The following is a 21273-nucleotide window of genomic DNA, read 5'->3' as shown; positions in this document are numbered from 1 at the left end:
TATCAATTTCAAGCAGTTCTTGAATTTGACCTCTTCTTATTGCTCTGTGCCTTTTTGGCAATTCCCACTCAAAGAACCCAACCTTTCTCAGCTTACAGTGACCTTTTGGAATGTCAGAGCCAAAACACTGAAGTGAATGCCTAATTTCTAGGTCTCAAACCATCATAAAACAGACTTTTTACTATCTTTTTGATAAAAATTCAGAGCGAGCATTCTTTTGATTGCTGGCATCCTTAACAGTAGATAGAGTGGTAGAGATTGTGAAGCAAAACTCTAAACCACCCAGGTGAAACCCGCTTTGAGGGACACAGAGGCTCAGCCCAGTGTAAAGCACTGGGCCTCTCCTGCTGCCCCCTGGGTTGTCTCATGGTGATGCATGGTTGCTCCCGGCACACAGCGAGCGTGCACTCTCGGCTTCAGTGGATATCACCAAGTAGTAGCTGTGGAGAAGGTGGGCGTGTGTGTGTGTGTGTGTGTGTGTGGGGGGGGGGTGTTTGTGATTTCTCTTTGTCTGTGTGTGTTAGTGTGCGAAAGTCAGAGAGAGAGCACGGAGGAGAACAAGAGATAGTGAAGGTTTTATGTGAAGCCCGGATGCCAGGGGAAATGTTTTGTGCTGTGGGAGTTTTCCTCAGGATGTCAAGCACCTGTTTTGGAGCGGTGGGGTGATGTGTGAAGTGCACTCCACCAGGTCGACAGCTGGGAAGGTGTGATGTTGGACCCCTATGTAGGCCGTGTGGGTGGATATTGGGTAGTTCTGCTATTTCAGGATTACTGTTTAAATGCCTGACAGCTATCACAGCTGAGTTGCTGCATGTTTGAATAAGCGACTACAAGTTGTATTAGCCGGGCACGCAGAGCATATATTAAAAGGCACGGGACTGTGTCGTTTGGCATAATATTAAACCATTTCTGTTCAAATACTGTAATACTTTCCTTCCATAAACCTTTCTTTATTGCCTTCTCTAACGAGCGGGTTACATCAAATTTTGATGGTGAATGACGGACAAAGAGGAAAAGATAAGACTCTCATTAAAAGTATTAATATTATTCTCTTTCCTTTTTGTCTCTCTCCCCTCCTCTCATATCCAACTAATCCCACTCTACCCCTTCAATCTGCCTTTCTTTGCCCCACCGTTGGTCTTAACTCCACCTACCCCCCCACCTCTTCTGCGCCTGCTCATCTTCTCATCCCTCCCTCGCCAATCCTCCTCTCCAAATCTGTCGCTGTCTCCTTCCTCCTCTACAGGCACCACTAGTCGACGCTGCTCTTTGGATCACCGCGGTATGGCCTTCTGGGAGCAGCCCAGCTATGCTCGATGCATAACAAATGAATTCAGATACTTGCAGCAATCAGTAGGTGCAAAGTCAGCTCCCTCTCACAGCCTCTGTTTCCAATGCACCATAAATTACCTCCCCAGTGTCCCCCTCCCAATTCTCATCACAATGTAGCCAAAAAGATTAACCACTTCCAATAGAGGAGCAAATTTAAGCACACATTTTTTTCCTTTTTTTCCCTCCCTGATGTCCTTCAGCTGCTGAATTTAGAGTTCCAGGCATGTTCTCGTCTGTGTTTCTAAATAAATTACAATATTGATGATATCGCGGTTACAATATATGTTGCTCCTCGGTTACTCGTCACTTGCACTTTGCTATGTTTTGGTAAATAGGATCCACTGCAACAACTTGCAATATTTTTGTTCATTTAAAATAAGACTTGCAGCATGAAGAAAAAAGTAAATAAGTAAATAAATAAATAACAGTTAGGGAAACTCAGTGAAACGGTATTTTCAGTTTAATAGAATCATATCTTTCCCTCAAGAGAACCTTTTGTGAATTCTCTCTTTTTTTCTTTTCTTTTGTCGTCTGATGAGACTTTTTAATCACACAAAAAGCAGTTTTCATTGAAGCCCGAGTGCATTTTATTGCACCATTTCGAGTACTTTTGCTTTAGTAGGTTTGCCTTCAGCCTGAAAACACAGAAGCGCTTCCACTAGAATAGGTAATTTTGGTAACCCTCCATCACTGTTAAAAATAAAATAATTCAGAAGAGCTGAGATAGCACATATAGCGCTGCACCTGTGAACGTGTATTTATGGACGTAAACCCTGTGCAATGATGTGAGATGTCATTTCACTCTGCAATTTCTGCCTAAATGTGTGTCTTCTGCTCCAGTTAACTCTTTTATTCGTATTGGCTCATTTCAAAACATCCGCGAGGCAGAATACATTTCAGGCCTGGCGTAGATATAAGTGTCACATAAAGGGCCTTAGAGAGTAGAGTCTTTCTTCCTGATTTTTTGCACCCCATTTAATCTAAATGTGTAGCTTAGCGTGTATCTTGCGAACTCAACAGAGGACACCGATGCCCCAAGTTCTGTCCTCTCCTGTTTTTGGAGGTTCAGGGGCACCTTGCCAAGGGCCAGAGGATGCTGGCGGGGGATGGGATGTCCCAGGTCACAAAAAACCTGCTGGATCTCACCCAGAGGAGGAACTTCTATGCTGGTGACCTCCTGTCTTCAGTAGAGATCCTTCGCAATGTGACAGAGACCTTCAAGAGAGCCAGCTATGAGCCGTCATCCGATGACGTGCAAGTAAGTGGACGCTGGCTTCATTTGAACATGTGGACATGAATCTTTGTGAAGTATGCAAGGATGCCATGCCGTTACTTAGGTAACATAAATGTTTTATCATTTTGGGTACCAGAGCTATAATGTGTAATGTGAGAAAAATGAATTCTATTGTGTGTGAAATAGCACAAACACCCAGGGCTCTATTGTATCAGGAGATCTACTCCACATCCTAAGCTGTTTCATCTCATCATGTTGGGCTTGACTGCAGTCTTGATCCTCTTTATGTCAATAGGATGATGGAGATTATAGCAAAAGCCCCACCTCCATCACCAATAAGACAATTTATGCTCCCAGGGCTGTGCCAATTTCAAAGCCACCCTTCACAGGCCTCTTTATTCTGTCCAGCATGCATACATGTTAGGTTTTTTTATATATATATGTGGTTGTTTTGCTGCGTGTGCATGTGTGAATGGTTGTGCTATATATGTGTGCAATTTTTTTTTGCTAATTGAGAATAAAATAATTGTTATTATGTGATGCCAAAAGCATACTGTAACAGCATACTACTGTAGTTTATTCGTGAGGTTTCAGGTTTTGTCTGTGTTTGTTACTTCTGGATAAAGTCATGAGTAACAGCTCCAGGAAATTAGAAAAATGCGAGACTTGTCCATCAGCTCTTTGCTGTATAGAAATAGTAATAATTTCTCCTTTATTAGCAGGAAAGTTCAGTTATTTAAATACCAGCCACACAGTTCCCTGCTTACTGATAAGCTCGGTCAGATATTAAATCTGAAATATAGCCGTAGTGTTTGGCATTGTGCTGTTTTCTAGGTTTCAGGTAACTCAAAGCACATAAAGAAAGGCAAAAACAAACAAGCTGTCCTACTTAGGTGATTACAAAACTCTGATCTAATTCAATTAAAAAAAAGAAAAATTCAACTCAATTAATCATGCACCTCCGAAGTGTGGTGATATTTGGACTACAAACTGTCAGAGATGCTCTTTTCTTTAGTTTTCTGTTGGTTTAGTCCACTTTTATCAACAGTTTCCTCTTGATGTAAGGCGCATGGTCCTTTTAATATTCTGCAAAACCCCAAATGTTTTGTCCATGGATGGATACAAAGATGCCATTCATCCGTTTTCCTACCGTAGAAAACCTATGAAATGAGGAAAATGTCCTATCTCTGGTTATTAGGAGCGTGTGTGGGCAGACAGGAGAGCAGTCAGCCAGCCCAACCCCTCCGTGTGTCTCTGCGCTAATGCAGTGTTAAAGTGGGCACATTACCACCAGAGGGAGCATAAGCATTCAAGTAGAAAACAAGATAGCCTGTGTCAAGAGAGAGAGCCACTCCCTCAGGCATATTGTAGACCAAACGAAATAACAAGGCTAAAGATCAGACAGGGGTCCTATTACGACTGCAGGCATGCACCCCAAGCAGTCCCGCTCTCCACTGCTGAAGAAGACAATCCACACAGCTGCTCAAACATTCCCTTTCATCTTTTTTTTTTCTGATTGCAGCTTGTGCTTTTCTCCTGTAGCATTAAGTGTTTGCTGCAAGCTGCAGGAGGTCCAAGGTGTGTTGCTGTCAGAGCTCAAGCACAAATTCCATCATTTCTCCTATCGTTTACCATCACGGTTTCAGTGGCAGATTTCCTGGTGCTATTGAGCCCTGCGGGAGAAAATCATTATGCCCCTACAGAAATCTCTTATTTTTCGCTATCGTAAATGTTAGTATATTATCCATAACAGTAGGTTTTTGGAGTGCATGGTGTTTATGTCATGATTTGAGAAAAGCGTCTAGCTGCAGTGCCTGTTATGCTGGTGTGTGGGAGTGTTATGCATTTTCCCTTTCATCATCTCCACAGAACTTCTTTCAAATCATCAGCAACCTCCTGGAGGAGGAAAATAAGGAGAAATGGGAAGACGCGCAAAAGGTAAGCATGTGGCAGTACACCTAGTAAATAATTCAGGTTGCTGCGTGAACACTGTTTGCCTCAAACTTCGACTCAAAGCTTGTTTGCAGTTTCTCCATCTGAATAGCACAGATTAAGGCAAGTCAGGTGGATTTAGGATTATGTTACACTTACACATATGGTAGTGAGGTAATTTAGCAGGTGTGACATCTGGCCTCATTTAGAAAAAAACTAGTTCCTCCGAGCTCCACTTGGTGGCAGCAGCACCGCCATAGACATTGTCCAACCCTCAACACTGCAGGACTCATTCCTTCTGCATTGTTTCACCCAGCTGATGCCGATGAAAGCAACCAGTGTGATTAGGACCTTACTCAGGTCAGTTTTACCATAAAAAAATGAACATTTCAGCAGCAGTCTCCCCTCTTGATATTTATCATATAGTAAAGGTGGATGGCGAAAAATTGTTTCAATATCCTTTAGAAATTGAGAAGCAACATACTGCAACACAGCGGCAATGGTGTGTATGTCAAAATTTAAGTGCCGAAAAGTACCCATTCACAAGACTTGTTTATTCACGAAGATTGGATTCTAGCATCGTCCTGGTTTAGACACATCTCTCAGTTTGAGAGGTGGCAGGTCTTGTTTTCAAAACCGCCACTGGTGTCTGAGACAGCCTGAACCCTGAAATCACACACATCCAGACTCTGACAGAGATGCCATCTGTGATGACTGCGAGTCTGCAAAGGGCATCTGCTCTGTTGTCACCTTCACAGGTAAATTGGGTGTCACCTGCACTGACACATGAGTGAGGTGATGCCTTAAAATGACTTTTTTGTCTTACTTTCTCCACACCTGACTTCAGCTGATGCTATAAGGGGACACAGGCAGTTCAAATATTGCTCAGAGTGCCAGTCCTGGCTGTCTACACAAGGAGTAATTAGGTGTTTACTTACTGGAGCTTTAATTTGGCAGGGCCCCTAAAGGGATGATGTCGGTGAGAGAAGCTCACAAACTAGCAATTTCATCAGCGAGTATGCGTAAGAGATAAGGACAGACAGATCCGAGGAAGTATAGATAAATAAATATAATAAATATATTGTCTCCATGATTTAACACCCAGAAGAAATGTGCGACACTGTTAAATATTCCCGCAGTTATTAATGTGCATGTCTGAGATGTGCTGCTTTAGTTACATCATTATAAAAAGTGAACATGGCCAAGCTGCATCGCCTTACACAGTTTTTCTCACTTGTTGGGTTTCTTGCATTAATGAGTGTTCTCGGCTCAGCTTCCACAGCACCCACACACCAAAAACACGTACATGAAACACCTCACTATTGGGCTTAACTGGCTGTAAAGTTGGCTTTTTGCACTGATCACTATATATTCACCTCCTGCCTCTGTTACCATGGCAAGGAAAGGAACAGCTCTGTCTGCAGAACCTCTGCTGCAGCCATTTCCCTGCACTGCCTTTACGTCTCGCGGTTGCCATGGAGACCAGCAGAATGAGCATTACTGCACTCTGCGTCAGACATGCCGGAAGGGGCGACATGATGTGCTTTTCTCCCCCACTATGGCTTTCACTCTGCTGTGTCAGAGGCTCTCGACTTCAGCACCGCTGATCCGTTATCCCGGCTTAGCCGCGGCACATGAAGAGGCATGTGCACACACACACAAGGTGCTACAGAGGAGGGAAATACCTGCCTCAGGTGTTTGTTGAATATCAACTTAGAGTGAGGTGCTAATTGCTAAATGCCACTCAAAGGCTTCTCTAATTGCCTGACATCACCACTGTGTGCTTACACACTTATTTACGCCCCACGATTACATGAGTCTTGTGCAGAACTGAAAAATGGTTTTGCAGTACAGCACGATATATCCCATTAGATGTGAGACATCGCCAGTAGATGGGCAGCCAGTAGATGGGCAGCCAGGACAGTAATCCAATCTTTTGAAGGTCAATTATTGGATTAACGTGCCTTTGATTTATTGACTTTGGGGAAAAGAGCTGAGTGGACCAGCAGTGTTACCGCTTGTGCTATAGAGCTGTCCATGGTTCTGAATTCATGCCCCTTCACTCTTATGTGAGTGCTGATGTCCATGGAGCAACACATGAACTGAGGCAATCACCCTTGACTTGGCAGTGCTTTTCCAGAAACAGGCCAGCCACCAAATGTGCTGGCACAGCTGGTGGTTACAGCGCTGATGCTGATGTTATTTGAATGGTTCAAATAGGGCTACAACTAATATATATATATATAGATATATATAGATATATATAGATATATCTATATATATATATATATATATATATATATATATATATATATATATATATATATATATATATATATATATGACTGGTTAATCATTTTCTTTTTTAGCAAGTTTAAAGATTTTATCTTTCATACAAAAATAAGTACAGAGCACCGCATTTTAATCACTGGAGAACTATTTAAATTAAAACTGTCCCCTTGTCTTTATTATCTTGTCCAGATCTACCCCGGAGCAGTGGAGCTCATGCAGGTCATAGAAGATTTCATCCACATTGTTGGACTGGGCATGAAGGATTTCCACAATGCCTATTTGATGACTGGAAACTTAGGTAAGAATCGACCCACTTTGCCTTCGGGCCCACAGCCGCTGAGATCGTTTTACCATTTGTTTTGGCTTGATATGGACACATAATCCCTGTGCTCCTCTGACTCCTTGTGTCAATTTCCCCACCATCATTAATTTAGGATAAATGCTGGGCAGTTGGGGTGGGGGAGTAAAATTACTGCAAATCAATAATGTTGATTAAAAGTGATCTTGCGGTCTTAATGTGCTAAATTCCAATGAAAACATTTAACATTCAATCCAATATCAGTAGCTTACAGCACGGGAAAACCTGCAAGAGTAGTGCCTTCACTAGAATAAATACAGACAATACTTCAAAATAACAACCACGGGTACACATTTTATTGATGCTCAAGTACATTTTAAAACACTGGGGATTTTATAACGTAGTTCAGTAAGAGCAGCACTGCTTTCTTGATATTATAAAGCCTCTCACTAATTACAGACTCTATGTATAGGTTCAAAGTTTTTGGTCAATAATCACATCAAATATTTATGTTATTCTGAAGATGAAATGGTTCGGTTTGACGCTGCACTGAACTGTAGTTCTGTGAGTAAGACTTGATTAGCAGAACATACCCTATAGCGTGTTTTGCAGTTGTACAGCCGCATGAAAAAAATTAATTAAAAGTAAATAAATAAAAGATTGCTTGTCAGTTCCTTGTGAGATTAGCAGTCATGAAAAAAATACAGTAGGAGGGTCTGATAAAAGGCTGTAAAATTGGAAGTGAAATTACAAGTTTTCTTTGCAGCTGTAATGAGCTTTTCTGCAACGCTGATTTTTGTCGAGATTATGACTTGAAAAACAAAACAAAAAAACCAAAGTGCTGCTGTGGGTTCTTTTAGCTTCGGTCGCGCAGCCTCTCGGATGATCTGAGGTCTCTGTGGCATTTCATTTTTTACTCAGCCACAAATGGTGTCTTACTGGAATGGAAGAGTAGACCGGTGGTCTTCATTTATTCATGCAAGTGAATGTGAGTGTGCACAGCTGTGCCATTAGGCCATTCCTCTTAAGAGGAACAGAGATGTTTCATCCTTGTATTCTTTACAATAGCTAACATTCAGCTCACTTCGAGCACACTTGCTCTCTGTGTTTCTTTATGGTATGTGATTTCCATAATGATGAATCGGTAGTCTCCAAGAATAGCATACCAAACATGGTTCAATGAATGCACACATCAAAGTACCATTATGAAACACTGTGAGAGTCAAATTAACTAATGGATTTAGACTTGGAAATAAGGTTTGAATGCATTTCACATTGCCTATCATTAATGACTTCTTTCACAGATGTGAGAATATTTCTGTGCTGTTCTCCTACTTTATACTTTATACTTATTTCAATTTGTCTTAATGGCCGTCATCCAAACTCATTGCCAGTGCCTTCTCCTTATGCTCAAAAAAGCATTAACACATGACCCCTTCTTTATACACAAAATGGAATCTGCTCTGTGAAACTGACTCTAAATTGACGGTTAAGTGTTTTATCCACATTCATACAAGTTCCTTGAGCAGTTTAATGCATTTCATAGCTGGGCTTGAATTTAAACTATTTGACTCTTATTACATTAGTCAGCTGTATCACTGTCCTGGCCTCCACTCAAACCTGCTGGACTGTGGACTAAACCGTGTCCATCTGTCAGATGTGATATGACAGGAAATATTTTTGGTAAGCGTGGAGCAATGATGCAACTCACCGCTGTTTCTCAGTCTAATAAAGCACTGAGTGGCATAATCAGGGCACCATATTCAAAACATTCTGAAGTTTTTCTCCCACATGTCCATAGAAAGAAGATATATTGATTTCATGCAACAAGAAATGCAAGAAACTGAAATAATGGAATAATTCCAACACGGTCAACAACATCTTCTTGCTTATTATCATCCGAGTTATTATATTTTGTTTGGGTTTTTTTCTTAATTTATGTATATGCACGCTCATTGTAAAGATTACCTTTATTTTGAAATAACAACAGCGTTACTCGGTGTGAGATCAAAAGGCAAGTAATTAAAAATAAAACTTGTGTTGAGAGGAACTTGATTGTTTTGACTGAAGGAGGAACAGCTACACTAAAAGTGTGCCCACATAAAGTGCAAAGAACACTTGTCGGTAAAAAGCTCATTTGAATAATCCCATCATTTTCTGTTAGAAATCTTAAGGAGCATGAGTGAACCTCTGAATAAGAGTATGTGAATGTTGGAAGCATCATTATTATGTAGAGTGCTAAAGCAGCTTTTCTTTTGGAAAAAGTGAGCACAAAGGCTCGGCAGAGAGGGGGGGCATTTGGCTTTTGAGCAATTATTTGGAGATATAACATTAATGAGTTGCCTCTGGCTAGAATCAACTTGACTGGCTGCTGGTGGTGGTAAAATACAGGGGCCTAGCTGGGAGAAATTATTATGCCAGAATGGACTCTCTGATTTAATTTTTTCTTTTTTTTCTAATGTCAAAATTAATTACCGCTCCTATAAAATGTTTTCGCATTTGCCACTGCAGAGCTGTTTTCAAAAAACAATCAAGATATGATTCGATACCACATGATTAATACATCGGACTTTCTAATTATCCCATCCGTGGCCAGTGCACCGGCACAGCCAGCCAATGGCAGTGATTTCAGCTCACACACACAGTGCCTTAGCGACCACGTGGCCCTTTTTGATTAAAGAAATGGAAAGTTTTGTGTCTCCATCAGTGAAAGCCAAGTGGAGAGCATCTGGCTGAGTAAGATATTGCGGCATCATTTCGTCACTAATTTATGGCAGCCTCTTGACACCTAGATAAATACTGGCTGTCACCACTGTATCGTCCTGTGTCCTCCTACTTTTAGTCAAATAACCTTGATTGGAAAAGGCTGTCCACTGCAGCAACTTGTTCTCCCTCCTTGCAAGCTAACAGTTGGAGGACAAAGTGAAGCTTGGGACATGCAAAAAAAAATTTAACACAGTCTTGAAGGTGGACTGCATTACGCTCTATTGTCTTTTTTTTTCTGGTTGTCTACTGTGAGGCTGCGTGTCATGGTCGAGAGAATATTTTGACAGTAATAGTGATTAATTTCCACTGCACACACAATAGCTGGAAATGCTCATTAATTTCTTTGCAGGATGTTTATGTTGTCTGACTTCAATGGTTTACTTAACGCTGAACCTCTCATGAACGCATTCAGACGTAATGAGCGATGCAATAAATCCCTCTTATGAAAATGAACCATACAGAATACTCTTAGTGCAATGAATCGCTGTTCAGAGGCGTCGCTGTCCGTAATTACTGCTTTATTTGTGCTGCGTAGCCCCATCAGGCGGATTCAAAGCCCCATTTACCTGCAGAATTACCCAGAACTCTGAGAGACAGTCTTCCCAGCACCATGTTGTGTTTCACAGTGTGCCCTGTGACTAAAACCACAAACACGAATAAACATGCACGACGACTGCTGCTCCCGACATCTGGTGCTACGAACGGGCCTCTTTGCAAAAACGGCAGGTCTTGTGGTGCTCTGTGATTTCATGCCCGCTGCAGGATCATCCCAAACACCTAGATGCACCTTCACTGTCACTGATTTCACTCACACATGGAGTCTCGCCAGGATTCAAATTGTACTATTGGCACAGTACAATGAACAATAGAGCTTCTGCATCAATGGTAGGATTAGCCTCAGATTCCCCTTGCTGAAGCACTACCTGACTGGGACTGGATGTGATACCAGGTAGAGAACAGTATAGCTTTATCCTCCTCTTGTAATGCTAAGGCCCTTTCTGTTGATCCTGGGTATTTTCCTTGTCACAGCCTTAGTGCACTGACTGGCCTTTTATGGCACCTCAGCAGGGAGGTGCCATAAAAGGAAAGCGTGATTAAGGTGATTACCTTTCTAGTACTTGTCAGGTGCCAGTTGTAGCTTTGGGTTTGTATTTTGCAGCAAATGAATGCGTCAAAAGCCCAGTTGGCCTGGTATGGCTGACAGATGACCTGCATATTTGCATAATGATTCAGTTTCATGTAAAATCTACCTATTAATTTGTGAGAGAATGCAGACTCTGCATGTTGAACTCGAATCAAAGGACTGCCCTTGTGTTTACTTTTGAATGACAGTGGTGCAGACTGCATGGTTATGTTCATAATTTCATTTAATATGCAATGTTCAAGCAATGCTAATAATCTATATTTCCTCGTTTTTCTGTAGTTGCCAGCATCCAGAGGCTTCCAGCAGTGTCTGTGATGACTGACATTAACTTCCCCATGAAGGGCCGTAAAGGCATGGTTGACTGGGCCAGAAACTCTGAAGATAAAGTGGTCATCCCAAAGGGCCTCTTTGTTTCCCAGTCAGCAGGTATGGGACTATATCACCGAGTCATCTGACTGCTAGTCAAATACATCTTTCTTCAAGAATCAGAGGCACATAAACAGTCTCCACGTGCAAGCTCCATCTGTCTTAGAATATATATTCAGTATATACATACATATATTCTGTCAAGCTTCAGAATTACAACCTGCAGCAACACATCTTAAATGTGCAGGGAAACTGTAGTAGATTCGCAGGATTAATGCTTCATGGATACACAATGATTGATTCACTGGCCACTGTTGAAAATTGGAAAATATATGTCTTCACATCTCAGCAGAAGTGGAATGATTTTAGCTGAGTTGGAGTGTCTGACAAGTTACTAGACTTTCAAGCAGACACATCTGTCTTCTGAAGAATGGTTTTTCCCTTTAATGTTTATGCTTCACCACTCCTTGTTTAGAAAAAGTGAAATAATGGTACAAGCCTCTGAACAGAGCCAGTTTGCTTGCCTGTGCTTGTTCAGTTGCAAGAGTTTTCCATCAGCTCAGCATTTGTAGCGTCCTCTCAAACAATGCCAGTTGCCACTCTATACTGCAATCCAGAGCCAGGCAATTTGGTTGATTGGTGTAATCAGTCTTATCCGAAATATATCAATGATAGCAAAACAAGGAATTGATCAGGATGCCACGTGCTTGACCCAAACCAATTCTGCAGTGGATTCTGGCACTTCTCTTGCTGGACAAACAAAATCAGGTGTTAGTTAATGTGATTTGTTTGGAAATAAAAGCACACCTTCAGGTTTCAGTGGGCATTTATGTAAATGATTGTATATTTAATGAGCTAACACCTAATTTGCATATATAAAATGAACTTTAGAAAACTATATACACAACTACATTTTTTTAAATTCAGAATCTAATTTATACATCTGTTTGCCCTGCAAAATATGCTTAAAATGTTTGGGTTTTTTGTGGCTGATGACAGTGTTTCTTTACTTAAAAATTCGCAAAGCATCATCATTTGCAGTAGTAATAAAAAAAGGGAAATCTATCTGACATGACATCAAAGCTTCATTTCCTCCTTCAGATATGGAGGGATCGCCTGTTTTCATTTTGGGAACTGTTCTCTACAAGACTCTTGGACTCATGCTACCTTCACCAAAGTAAGGGCAACATTTCTCATTGTCTGCGTTTTCTGGTCTGCGAGCAGGAGGAAATATGAGACAGATTTAATCCTTTGGAAGCTGCACAGGTGTCCATTTTTATTCACAGTAGCAGATCAAGTCTGAAAAACATGCTGTGCCTTTGTCGCTCCAGTGTCCCTGAAAGTTCCACTTAATACATTGAATAGAAATCTTATTTTGTCCTTCTTACAAGCAAATACTTGCATTTTGCTGCTGTTCTTTTTTTTTTTTTTTAGAGCTCTGTGTCACTGTAGCATGCAGTATGTAGTTAATTAAGGATGACATTAGTGTCTGGAAAAGCAGTGGGATGTCCCAAACAAACACCTGGTGTCAGACACCAATCAACAAGTCCCTGGCAGCAACGTCCCAAGGACAAACCGGTCATTCCAGCACCGTTCGGGCCAGCTGTCACAGAGAGAGCAGCAGCCCTGTGGGTAAATGCAGAGAGGAGGTTATAATGGGACACTGAATTGTGTCCTCTGCAGACAAACATGAGGATAAGCTGATCAAATGGCAACTCTGAAAAGAGAAATACCAGGCAATGTGGCTTTTAGTGTACTCATAATTAGAGAGGCATCTATGTGTCATGTGTTTATTACATTTTAAAATAAGTACGGGAAACAGACATATGCAAAAGTCAGATGACAAATTTGAATTATTTGCTGCTCATCATTATGGACCTGCTGCATTTTCAGCTCTTCTTTTCTTCGTGTGCATGACAATTCTTCTCCCTGGGGGAAAGTACATACTGATTTTTATCTTCATTTCAAAATATAATATGTTCTGTCAACTATACCAAAGCTGGATATCCCATTGAAACATGACTATGATGCTAGCCTGTAAAAGCATATAACACAAAGCATCTTCAGGTGAGCTTTGTAGACTGTGTTTTCTAGTTTCTTTTCTTTTCTTTTTTCTTTACATAATTACTGCCAAATCATCCTGTATAGCATATCTGATGTCTAATGGGCAGCTCTTGTAGTCCTCCTTTACTGACTTTAATATTGAGGTTAGTATTCAGTGCAAGCAGCATTAGAGAAAATATGCTGCCTGACACTGAAACTTGAATTTGAAGAACTCGCACTCTGAAATGTAGATCATTAGATTAGCAGGCAGAGAGGAGCTTTAAATTCAAAAATATATGCACAATATCTTCCCTAAAACACCAAATCAGGTTTTAATACCAGCATGGCCCTTAAGCCTCACTGACTCTAAAGTTATACCTAATCCTTTAGTATTAACAGTAATTTTTCAGACATTATAAAAATGCTAGAATCTAGAGCGTTGGAAATGATGATGCATGATGTTATTCCTAATGAGGGATTCACTGTAACTCGTTTGTGTCTGTTTGCGTAGGTATTTGGCTACACAGGATGAAGGATTATGGCCATGCCACCTACTCAGACGTGTTTGTGTGCAGTCCTCCAAACAACCAACAGCATGTGGCCCAACAGGGGTTACACTATGCGTAGTTTGAATGTTGATTAGTTGAAAAGCGGGCCTGAACAGGAAACTGAGCTTTAGCACACTAGAATTTCACTCATCAAAACTGAAGCACAGACTTGTAGGATGGTCTGATTAGTGAGAGAATCTATTAAACCTACACAAACAGCTCACACATTCAGTGCAGGGATCCAGTTTAATTATGTCACCCAGTCAGCCCCAGCTGCCTGTGTGGGACAGCTGTCAATCAGTGCAGCCACATCCCAAATTCAACTATGGTGGATGAGTTAGAAAAAGAAAAAGAAGAAAAATCACCCCACCCAGCATTGTTAGGAGAGGAGAAACTGATTTGTTTGTTTGTTTTGTTTTTAATAACAGCTTCTAAATATTATTTTTAGTGCTGTAAAATTAGACAGACTCCCTTTTAGATCCATACTCCAGTGGCACTTAGGGGAAATGCAGTTTCTGCACATCAGTGTCTTCATTTTTCTGCTCTGGGGGTTGCCCCTCAGTGTAAATTCATGCACCGTGCTAACACAGCTAAACTTAAAAATAAGCCACACTGATGAACAACACTGAAATGTTAATTGACAAGGACATCTAAGAAGCATTTAGTAAAAAGATCACAACACATATGTGTAAATATGGCTACCTATGCACAAACATAGTTACACATACAGCAATTATTATCATCCATGTTTGTAAAAAGATTTATTATAAATTATTATAATTCTTTTGGTTTTTTGACTTGATCTTCTCCCGGTGAATGCGATGTTAAGCTCTTTTTTTCCCCGTTTGTTTCACATGCCATGTTTATTGTGAAATTTTGTTCGAGTCTTGACTAAATGCAGAATGACACATTTGAATAATTAATTTTGTAATTTTCTCACATCTCTGTTTGATTCAGGAACCACACAGTTGTGAACTCCAAGGTCATAGCTGTGACTGTGAGACCCGAGCCCAAGGCCACTGAGTCCCACCTGGAGATTGAACTGGCTCACTTGGCAAATGTAAGCACAGTAACTAAAATGTTCATACACAAATGCACAGTAAATACTATATATAGTTTGGATCTATAGTTTATTGACCTTCATGTTCCTTTGTTAACACTACACAAAGAGTTTTTGTTTGCTGGCTGAGTGTTCTACAAAGACCACAGCACGTATCATCTCCCATTAGCTGACACACAATGGCGGTTAATTGGCTCGATAATTAATTTGTGTCGGGAGAGAGCACTACGTTCAGATAATTACAAGGACAATCCCTTTTTTATGATCCAGACCTTTTTATTCATCTTTGAGATAAAGTGCATGTAAGTCTGAACGTGTCAGCAAATTTGTGCATGCGTGTGTGTGTCTGTGGTAGTGGAGTTCAAAGCTTTTTTGTGTGATCTATGAAACACGTTTTCAAAAAAGCTAAATAAAAGGACAAACGTGCACTTGATTTATAATAATGATGATGGTGGGGATGAAAATGATGATGAGTTATCATCATAATTTACCAAACATTTTGTCCTTTTCCTGCCTTCCAGGGAACAATGAACCCTTACTGTGCGCTGTGGGACAGCACCATACTGTAAGTGGGCATGCACTTTCACTTCTTTTCACTTTTTTTGTTGTTATAGGTATTCATTGTTTTCTGTGTGTGTTTTTTTGGGATAATTTCCATGTTCAAAATCAGGGTGATACATTTTTCTGGGTAAACCATTACAACATTATTGGAACTGCAAAGAAACTGCATTAAACCTCATTCAGAGCGAACAACACGGTAGGCCAGTTGTAAGTCATATGAGTTTAATGCTTGGCTGTAAAACTCACACGTGTTGATTTAAACCTGTGTTCATACTGACTTTGAGTCAATGATGGCGAGGTCCTGAAGTTGCAGAGTTCTTGTTTAGTGAATGTCATCATGACTCCATCAAGTTTTCTATCAGAACCCAACACGAATCAAACAAATATGAGTTACTAATACTAATGAGTTAGAAAATAGCCCGTCTCACAGCAGTTGAGACATTTATATCTATACCAGTCCTTTACAAAATAGTTTGAGTGCATACAAAACTAAAAGGCAGCATGTATAGGCTTCAGCAGACTTCTTAAAGATATTCATTTTACAGTAAGTGCTGATAAAAGTCACTGCCTAAGGTGCCGTAGCATCAGTCAAAAATACTGCAGAATTATATAACGTATCAGGAGGGAAACTCCCACAAATTATGAGGACACAAAACACAACCGCTTTACCTAAACGAAACACAGCAGCTCATATAGAATGCTTAATTTTATGGTGTAGAAATGTGACACTCCATAAGAATACAACAAATATTACATTTATGTAAAGCCAATGACTTGAGTAACATTACATTTTGCACTTTTGCTTATCTGAATAAGTTGTTTGCTGCTTGATGCATAGTCCTCCAAACTGTGTCTGTGTTTGAGATTGTTGTGCCATTTGTGTTGATTTGATGTCACCTTCTCTGCAGCAAACAGAACAGTCCCGTGATTTCCCATGTTGGATCATTTCCACTCAAAAGTGGAATTTTTTTCGTACTTTACAATAAGACTTGTTCACGGTGTCAGTACGTGTTAATTAGCCTCAAAAAGACATCATGAATGATTGCCCCTGAGGTAGTGTAGAAGGCCAGGTAGACTGCCTCACGGCTGGAAAGAAAAGAAGCATCACATAACAGGTGGGGGGCCAGGGCAAAAGAGGTCAGATGGATGGCCTGAGGGCTGGAAATCTGCTGAGCTAGAGAGTTTAGAGGGTGGCTGCAAGGCTAGGGAGAAAAAAAAAGATGGTTGGAAGAGTTGTGATTGGTGGGCAGTAGTTTTGATCCAGGACAGGTAGACAACTGGGATGCAAATACTTCTGAAGTGGCAGCAAATTAAATATCAGTGAGTCTTACAGTGGCAGACACCAGTCTTAAGACCTGGAGCAATTGGGGTAGTGCCCAGTAGTCATGGCGCAGAGAAGACAGGCTATTGAATATTTGAGGGATGGACATTTCACTGGGTGTTGGCAGGGGCGGCTGATGGATGGTTGGGGTGGCCGATTGAACAGCTTAGGCGGCTACACAAGCAATTACCTGATGAAGAATTCCAGTGCTGGACATCAAAAAGAAAGAGAGAGAGAAAGAACTCTGGTGGCTGTTGGGGCAAATGGCAAGGCAGGATCCAAAGAAAGATTTGCTCCTGGGTGGTTCAATAAAACTTGATAAACCTAAAAATTAAACAGGGTTGGATACTGCAAACAGCAGGCAAGTCAACTCAAACTGCATGAGGGATTTACAGGCAACAATGTCTGCAATGGATATCATCGAGTGGGCGCAAGCCAGCATTTCACATAATGAAGAAAGAAAACATTTGGTGTACTACAATAAGGTTGTAGTTTTGTCTGCATTTGTCTGCATGTGTTATAGGAAAAACAAGACTTTTCCTCCTTCTGTCGCATTTCGGCTGCACAGCCATCATTTGCATCATCCACTTGGGCGATACATGTGTCTTTTAAGCTCAACAAAAATACCAGGATTATTATAGAAAACTACTCAAGCTTACCTGAAATCAGTGGAAGAGAAATCGTATTTTTTAGAACTTCAACATGGACAGCGGTATTGTTTTTTCTAAAATAAGAATACTAACACTATGGATGGATCATGTTTTGTAGAACTTTTGTTCAGTTTGTTGTTTATTTTTATTTTTTACCTGTAACAGGATGGAAATGTATTTACTAGAAATATGTTTGATTCCAGTTTCACTTAATTGTGTACAACCTAACAGCAATAGTGGATGAACAGATCTCTGGCAAAGGCATATAAAAGCTTGTTACTTTCACTGTGAAATAGCATCTGAATTGTGCGCGGTCTGTCCTCTATCACAGTATTTGAGGGCAGCTGGTCTATTTTTGAACAGCAATGATACAACTGGGACAACTCAGCTACATTCTCTCTGTCTGACTTTCACAAACCTAGTGTTAACTATCTGATTTTTTCCCCCCCATACTACATTAGGTAATTTTAATCATAGCACCACTGAATGACTCCATGGTATGATAATCATTTTTCAAACATTTGGCTCTTTCTATTATCCAATAGGATCCACTCTTAGGACTCATTGAGGGGATGATGTGCCATCTGTCAGCCATGTTGGTTCAAACCAAATGAGAGTGCTCATGTTGACAATTAGCAGAGAGAAAACATTTGCAAGTGGAGAGCTATGGTCCACGTGCAGGTTATGTGAACACTGAGCTGGACTTTAACATAAACTACACGATCAAAGTATTTTTAAACAAATGTGAACAAATCTTTCAGAATAGGCTTTATTTATATAAGACTTACAAATAATGAAATGTTGAAATTGACTATAACTAACTTCCAATGTAATATTAAAGTAGTGACCATAATATTAAACTGCTTGAAAACAGTGAGGGCTCAATTCACATCATTATTATGGAGGCCTATAGGTGAATCTGCTGCAGTTGGCTAGCTTTGAAAACGACAGAGAAATATAAACAAACACCACACACTGAGTTCTAAAATATCCAATATCTTTTTTAAATTTACTCTTCCGGTCTCCAGGTCCACAGCACTGAGTGTAAACATATCAGATGCATACACTTTTATTACTTTTTCAAATGTCAATATTTTTTTTTCTTTTTTTCTTTCAAATAACCTCGAAATTACCAATATCCCACCACTGTGCCAAGGGAACAATAAAAAGTGCAACCCAGTGACTTCAGATCAGTTAACATCCCTGTTGTGGTCAAAAATAAATATTTAGGGAGAATTAATCTGCCTGACAACTCACTTCACCTTATCCCTAGCTTTCATAAATAACATTTTAACTATATATATATTAATCCATCTTAGAATATCTTAGAAGTGATATGACACTGTGAGTCTACCATAAGGTTATTTTACAGTTCTGACTTGTCTCTTTCTAATGCTACGATATAAAAACAAACTAGTTGTAAAACTAGGCGGTTTTCTTCCTTACTGCCCCCAAACTTGTAGAAAAAATAAAAATGCAGAATGACGTTCCAAGCTAGTTCTGGCCTTTTGACGTTGCCTTGCAATTAACTGCTTTTAAAAATCCTCTGATGCTTGGGAAGCAGTGCATGGAAAGCCATATGAGTGTCTTTTTGACATTTTAATCGCAGATGCTTCAGGACCCTTTCTCGGATTATCAAACAGAGTCTCGTGGAAGCTAAACATCAAACGGCTGAGAACATTTGCAGATCCTTAAATAAGGATTCACAAGTCAGCATCTTGGCCCTTCATTAAGACATCTTTAAAACAGAGAATTTCACTGCCTTTTATTTCACCCTCAAGGTTATTTTCTTGTTTAATGTGTTTACTCTAAGCAAGACAATGAAGTACGAAATTATTGTTATTTAAATATTAAATAATGACTTTCTAGTCAAATATATTGATGGATAAAGTCTTTTTTCCTAGCATGCAAAGACACGTGTTTGACACAAGTTTCGAATAAAACAAAAATAAAGTATAGCAAGGACTCGAGCAGTAAAACGTGTTTTAAACAATTATGTGTAAAAACAAAACAAAACCGCCGATTACAACGGAAAGCGCTTTCAAGTCACGTCTTTAGCTTTTACTGAAAATTATGCACCTCGTTAGATTTATCTGGCATTTCTAAGTGCTGCACAATTCTTAGCAAGAATTTACCGGGAGCACTCCACTTCCTGAGAAATTAAACCTTTTTAATCATTTAGATGTTAACGTGTGAAAGCAGCTGTCACTGCTTCGAGTTCTACAAACATCTGGAGAAGCTGAATTTGAGCCAAAAAGGCTGCACCCTACACTCTCCAACTGCTCCAAATCCTATGAATCAAGAGAAACCTCTGCAACAGCAACATTTGCTTTCCATTTGGACATTTAAAAAAAACCCCAGCAGCTTCATGGCGGTGTGTTTAAGTGTTGAATCAAAATGTATCTACTACAGCAACAAAGAAGATGCCGCCATCCACAAGTTTGTCTGTGTGGTTCAGTGGTAGTCGTTTACTCCATGAGCTGGGTGGAAGCTGGGACGGAGTTCATGCAACCACGCCTAACCTAGTTTTTGAATATAACATTAAATCTGTGACAAGTCAAACAGTAACATTACTGCTAAGAGAGAATTTACATTTACTAATAAATTTGATAAGCATTGCTTTCATTTTAGTTGTGCCTGGTTTCATGTGAATAATGCTGTATCTGTTCACTTCAGTCATGTCCACGGTCAACTCTGCCTGCAGCATAATGCCATGTAAAACTCAAAATCACGTCTCACTTTATCTTTCAGCTAATGCGGTATTTGATTTTAGGTTTGGGGGTTTTTTGGGGGGTATTTTGTCTTTGTTGTTGTTGTTTTGAAGAACTCTCCAATGGTTTCCCCTGTTTGACGTCAATCTTATTTGACATTTTCATATCTGTGATCAGCAGCTGTCAAGCTTTTTCACAGCATAGGACCACAAAGAGACACATTCGCTCCATAGACTCGCACTTCATCAGATTTAGTCTCAGGGACCCATGTGGAAAGATTTATGTCAATTTCCGAGGGCTGCTTTTGAGTGGAAACTGTTGACAGTGCAGATGTAGAGACAATAATGGTGAAAGCGCCTTTATGTCTGGTGGCTGAAATCAAAAGGATGGCACCAGGCGAGAAGTGACAGTATGAGTGATGTTTAATAATTCTAATTGTAAGCTTTAGTCAAACAAGGGCTGATAGTGGACTGATAACGACTCTTAACTATGAATTAATTCACAGTAAAAGGTATTTTTGCATTTGTGCATGGGCCAGAGGTTGGGGTAATGCACATGTACACACAGTGAAGTATGGCATGCAATACTAATGCACCAGCCCCTTGCAGGCGATAATTATCTGATACTTTATGCATGCAGGAATTCTATCTGACTCCATTATTATTTAACTTAGATAATAGATGTATTTTTATATTCGTATAGATGACCAAAGAAAACTTGTGTACTTTCAATTATGGCTGTCTGAACTTACAGTTCGCAACACAATTTAAATTTACCAGTCACATAAAGTTTAAATATTGGTATTTAATACCAAACATTGGACAGTAGATGCAGTGCAGTACAGTGCAGACAGTAGTGGATGCACTAAAGGTCAACTAAACTGAGGATAACAGGCAGGCCATTAAGCCAAGCTCAGCCGGATATGCTGGTAGATCACCTGATAACAGCTCATCTCAGTTCAAATGATACCCTTTTAGGCATCCAATTGTCAAATCTCATAGGGAGGTCTCATTGG

General features: G+C 40.1%; 1 protein-coding gene across 4 annotated transcripts in view; it reads left to right on the top strand.

Annotated features, from left to right (window-relative positions):
- The window catches only part of adgrb3 (adhesion G protein-coupled receptor B3), a 116956-nt gene that overhangs the window by 69630 nt on the left and 26053 nt on the right, over positions 1–21273 (top strand). For 3 of the 4 annotated variants that reach the window (XM_082557178.1, XM_082557181.1, XM_082557180.1), the window contains 8 exons: positions 1247–1353; positions 2396–2590; positions 4436–4504; positions 6980–7088; positions 11278–11424; positions 12466–12541; positions 14913–15015; positions 15537–15580. In XM_082557178.1, the coding sequence (XP_082413304.1) occupies positions 1247–1353; positions 2396–2590; positions 4436–4504; positions 6980–7088; positions 11278–11424; positions 12466–12541; positions 14913–15015; positions 15537–15580 (850 nt within the window). The remainder of the gene's footprint in view (positions 1–1246; positions 1354–2395; positions 2591–4435; positions 4505–6979; positions 7089–11277; positions 11425–12465; positions 12542–14912; positions 15016–15536; positions 15581–21273) is intronic. The other variant, XM_082557179.1, reaches the window with a different exon arrangement.

This window comes from Aulonocara stuartgranti (genome assembly GCF_965226115.1).
Source record: "Aulonocara stuartgranti genome assembly, chromosome: 13".
Taxonomy (NCBI): Eukaryota; Metazoa; Chordata; class Actinopteri; order Cichliformes; family Cichlidae; genus Aulonocara; species Aulonocara stuartgranti.
The sequence above is the reverse complement of the archived record's forward strand: the minus strand, read 5'-3'. Positions and strand labels throughout refer to the sequence as shown.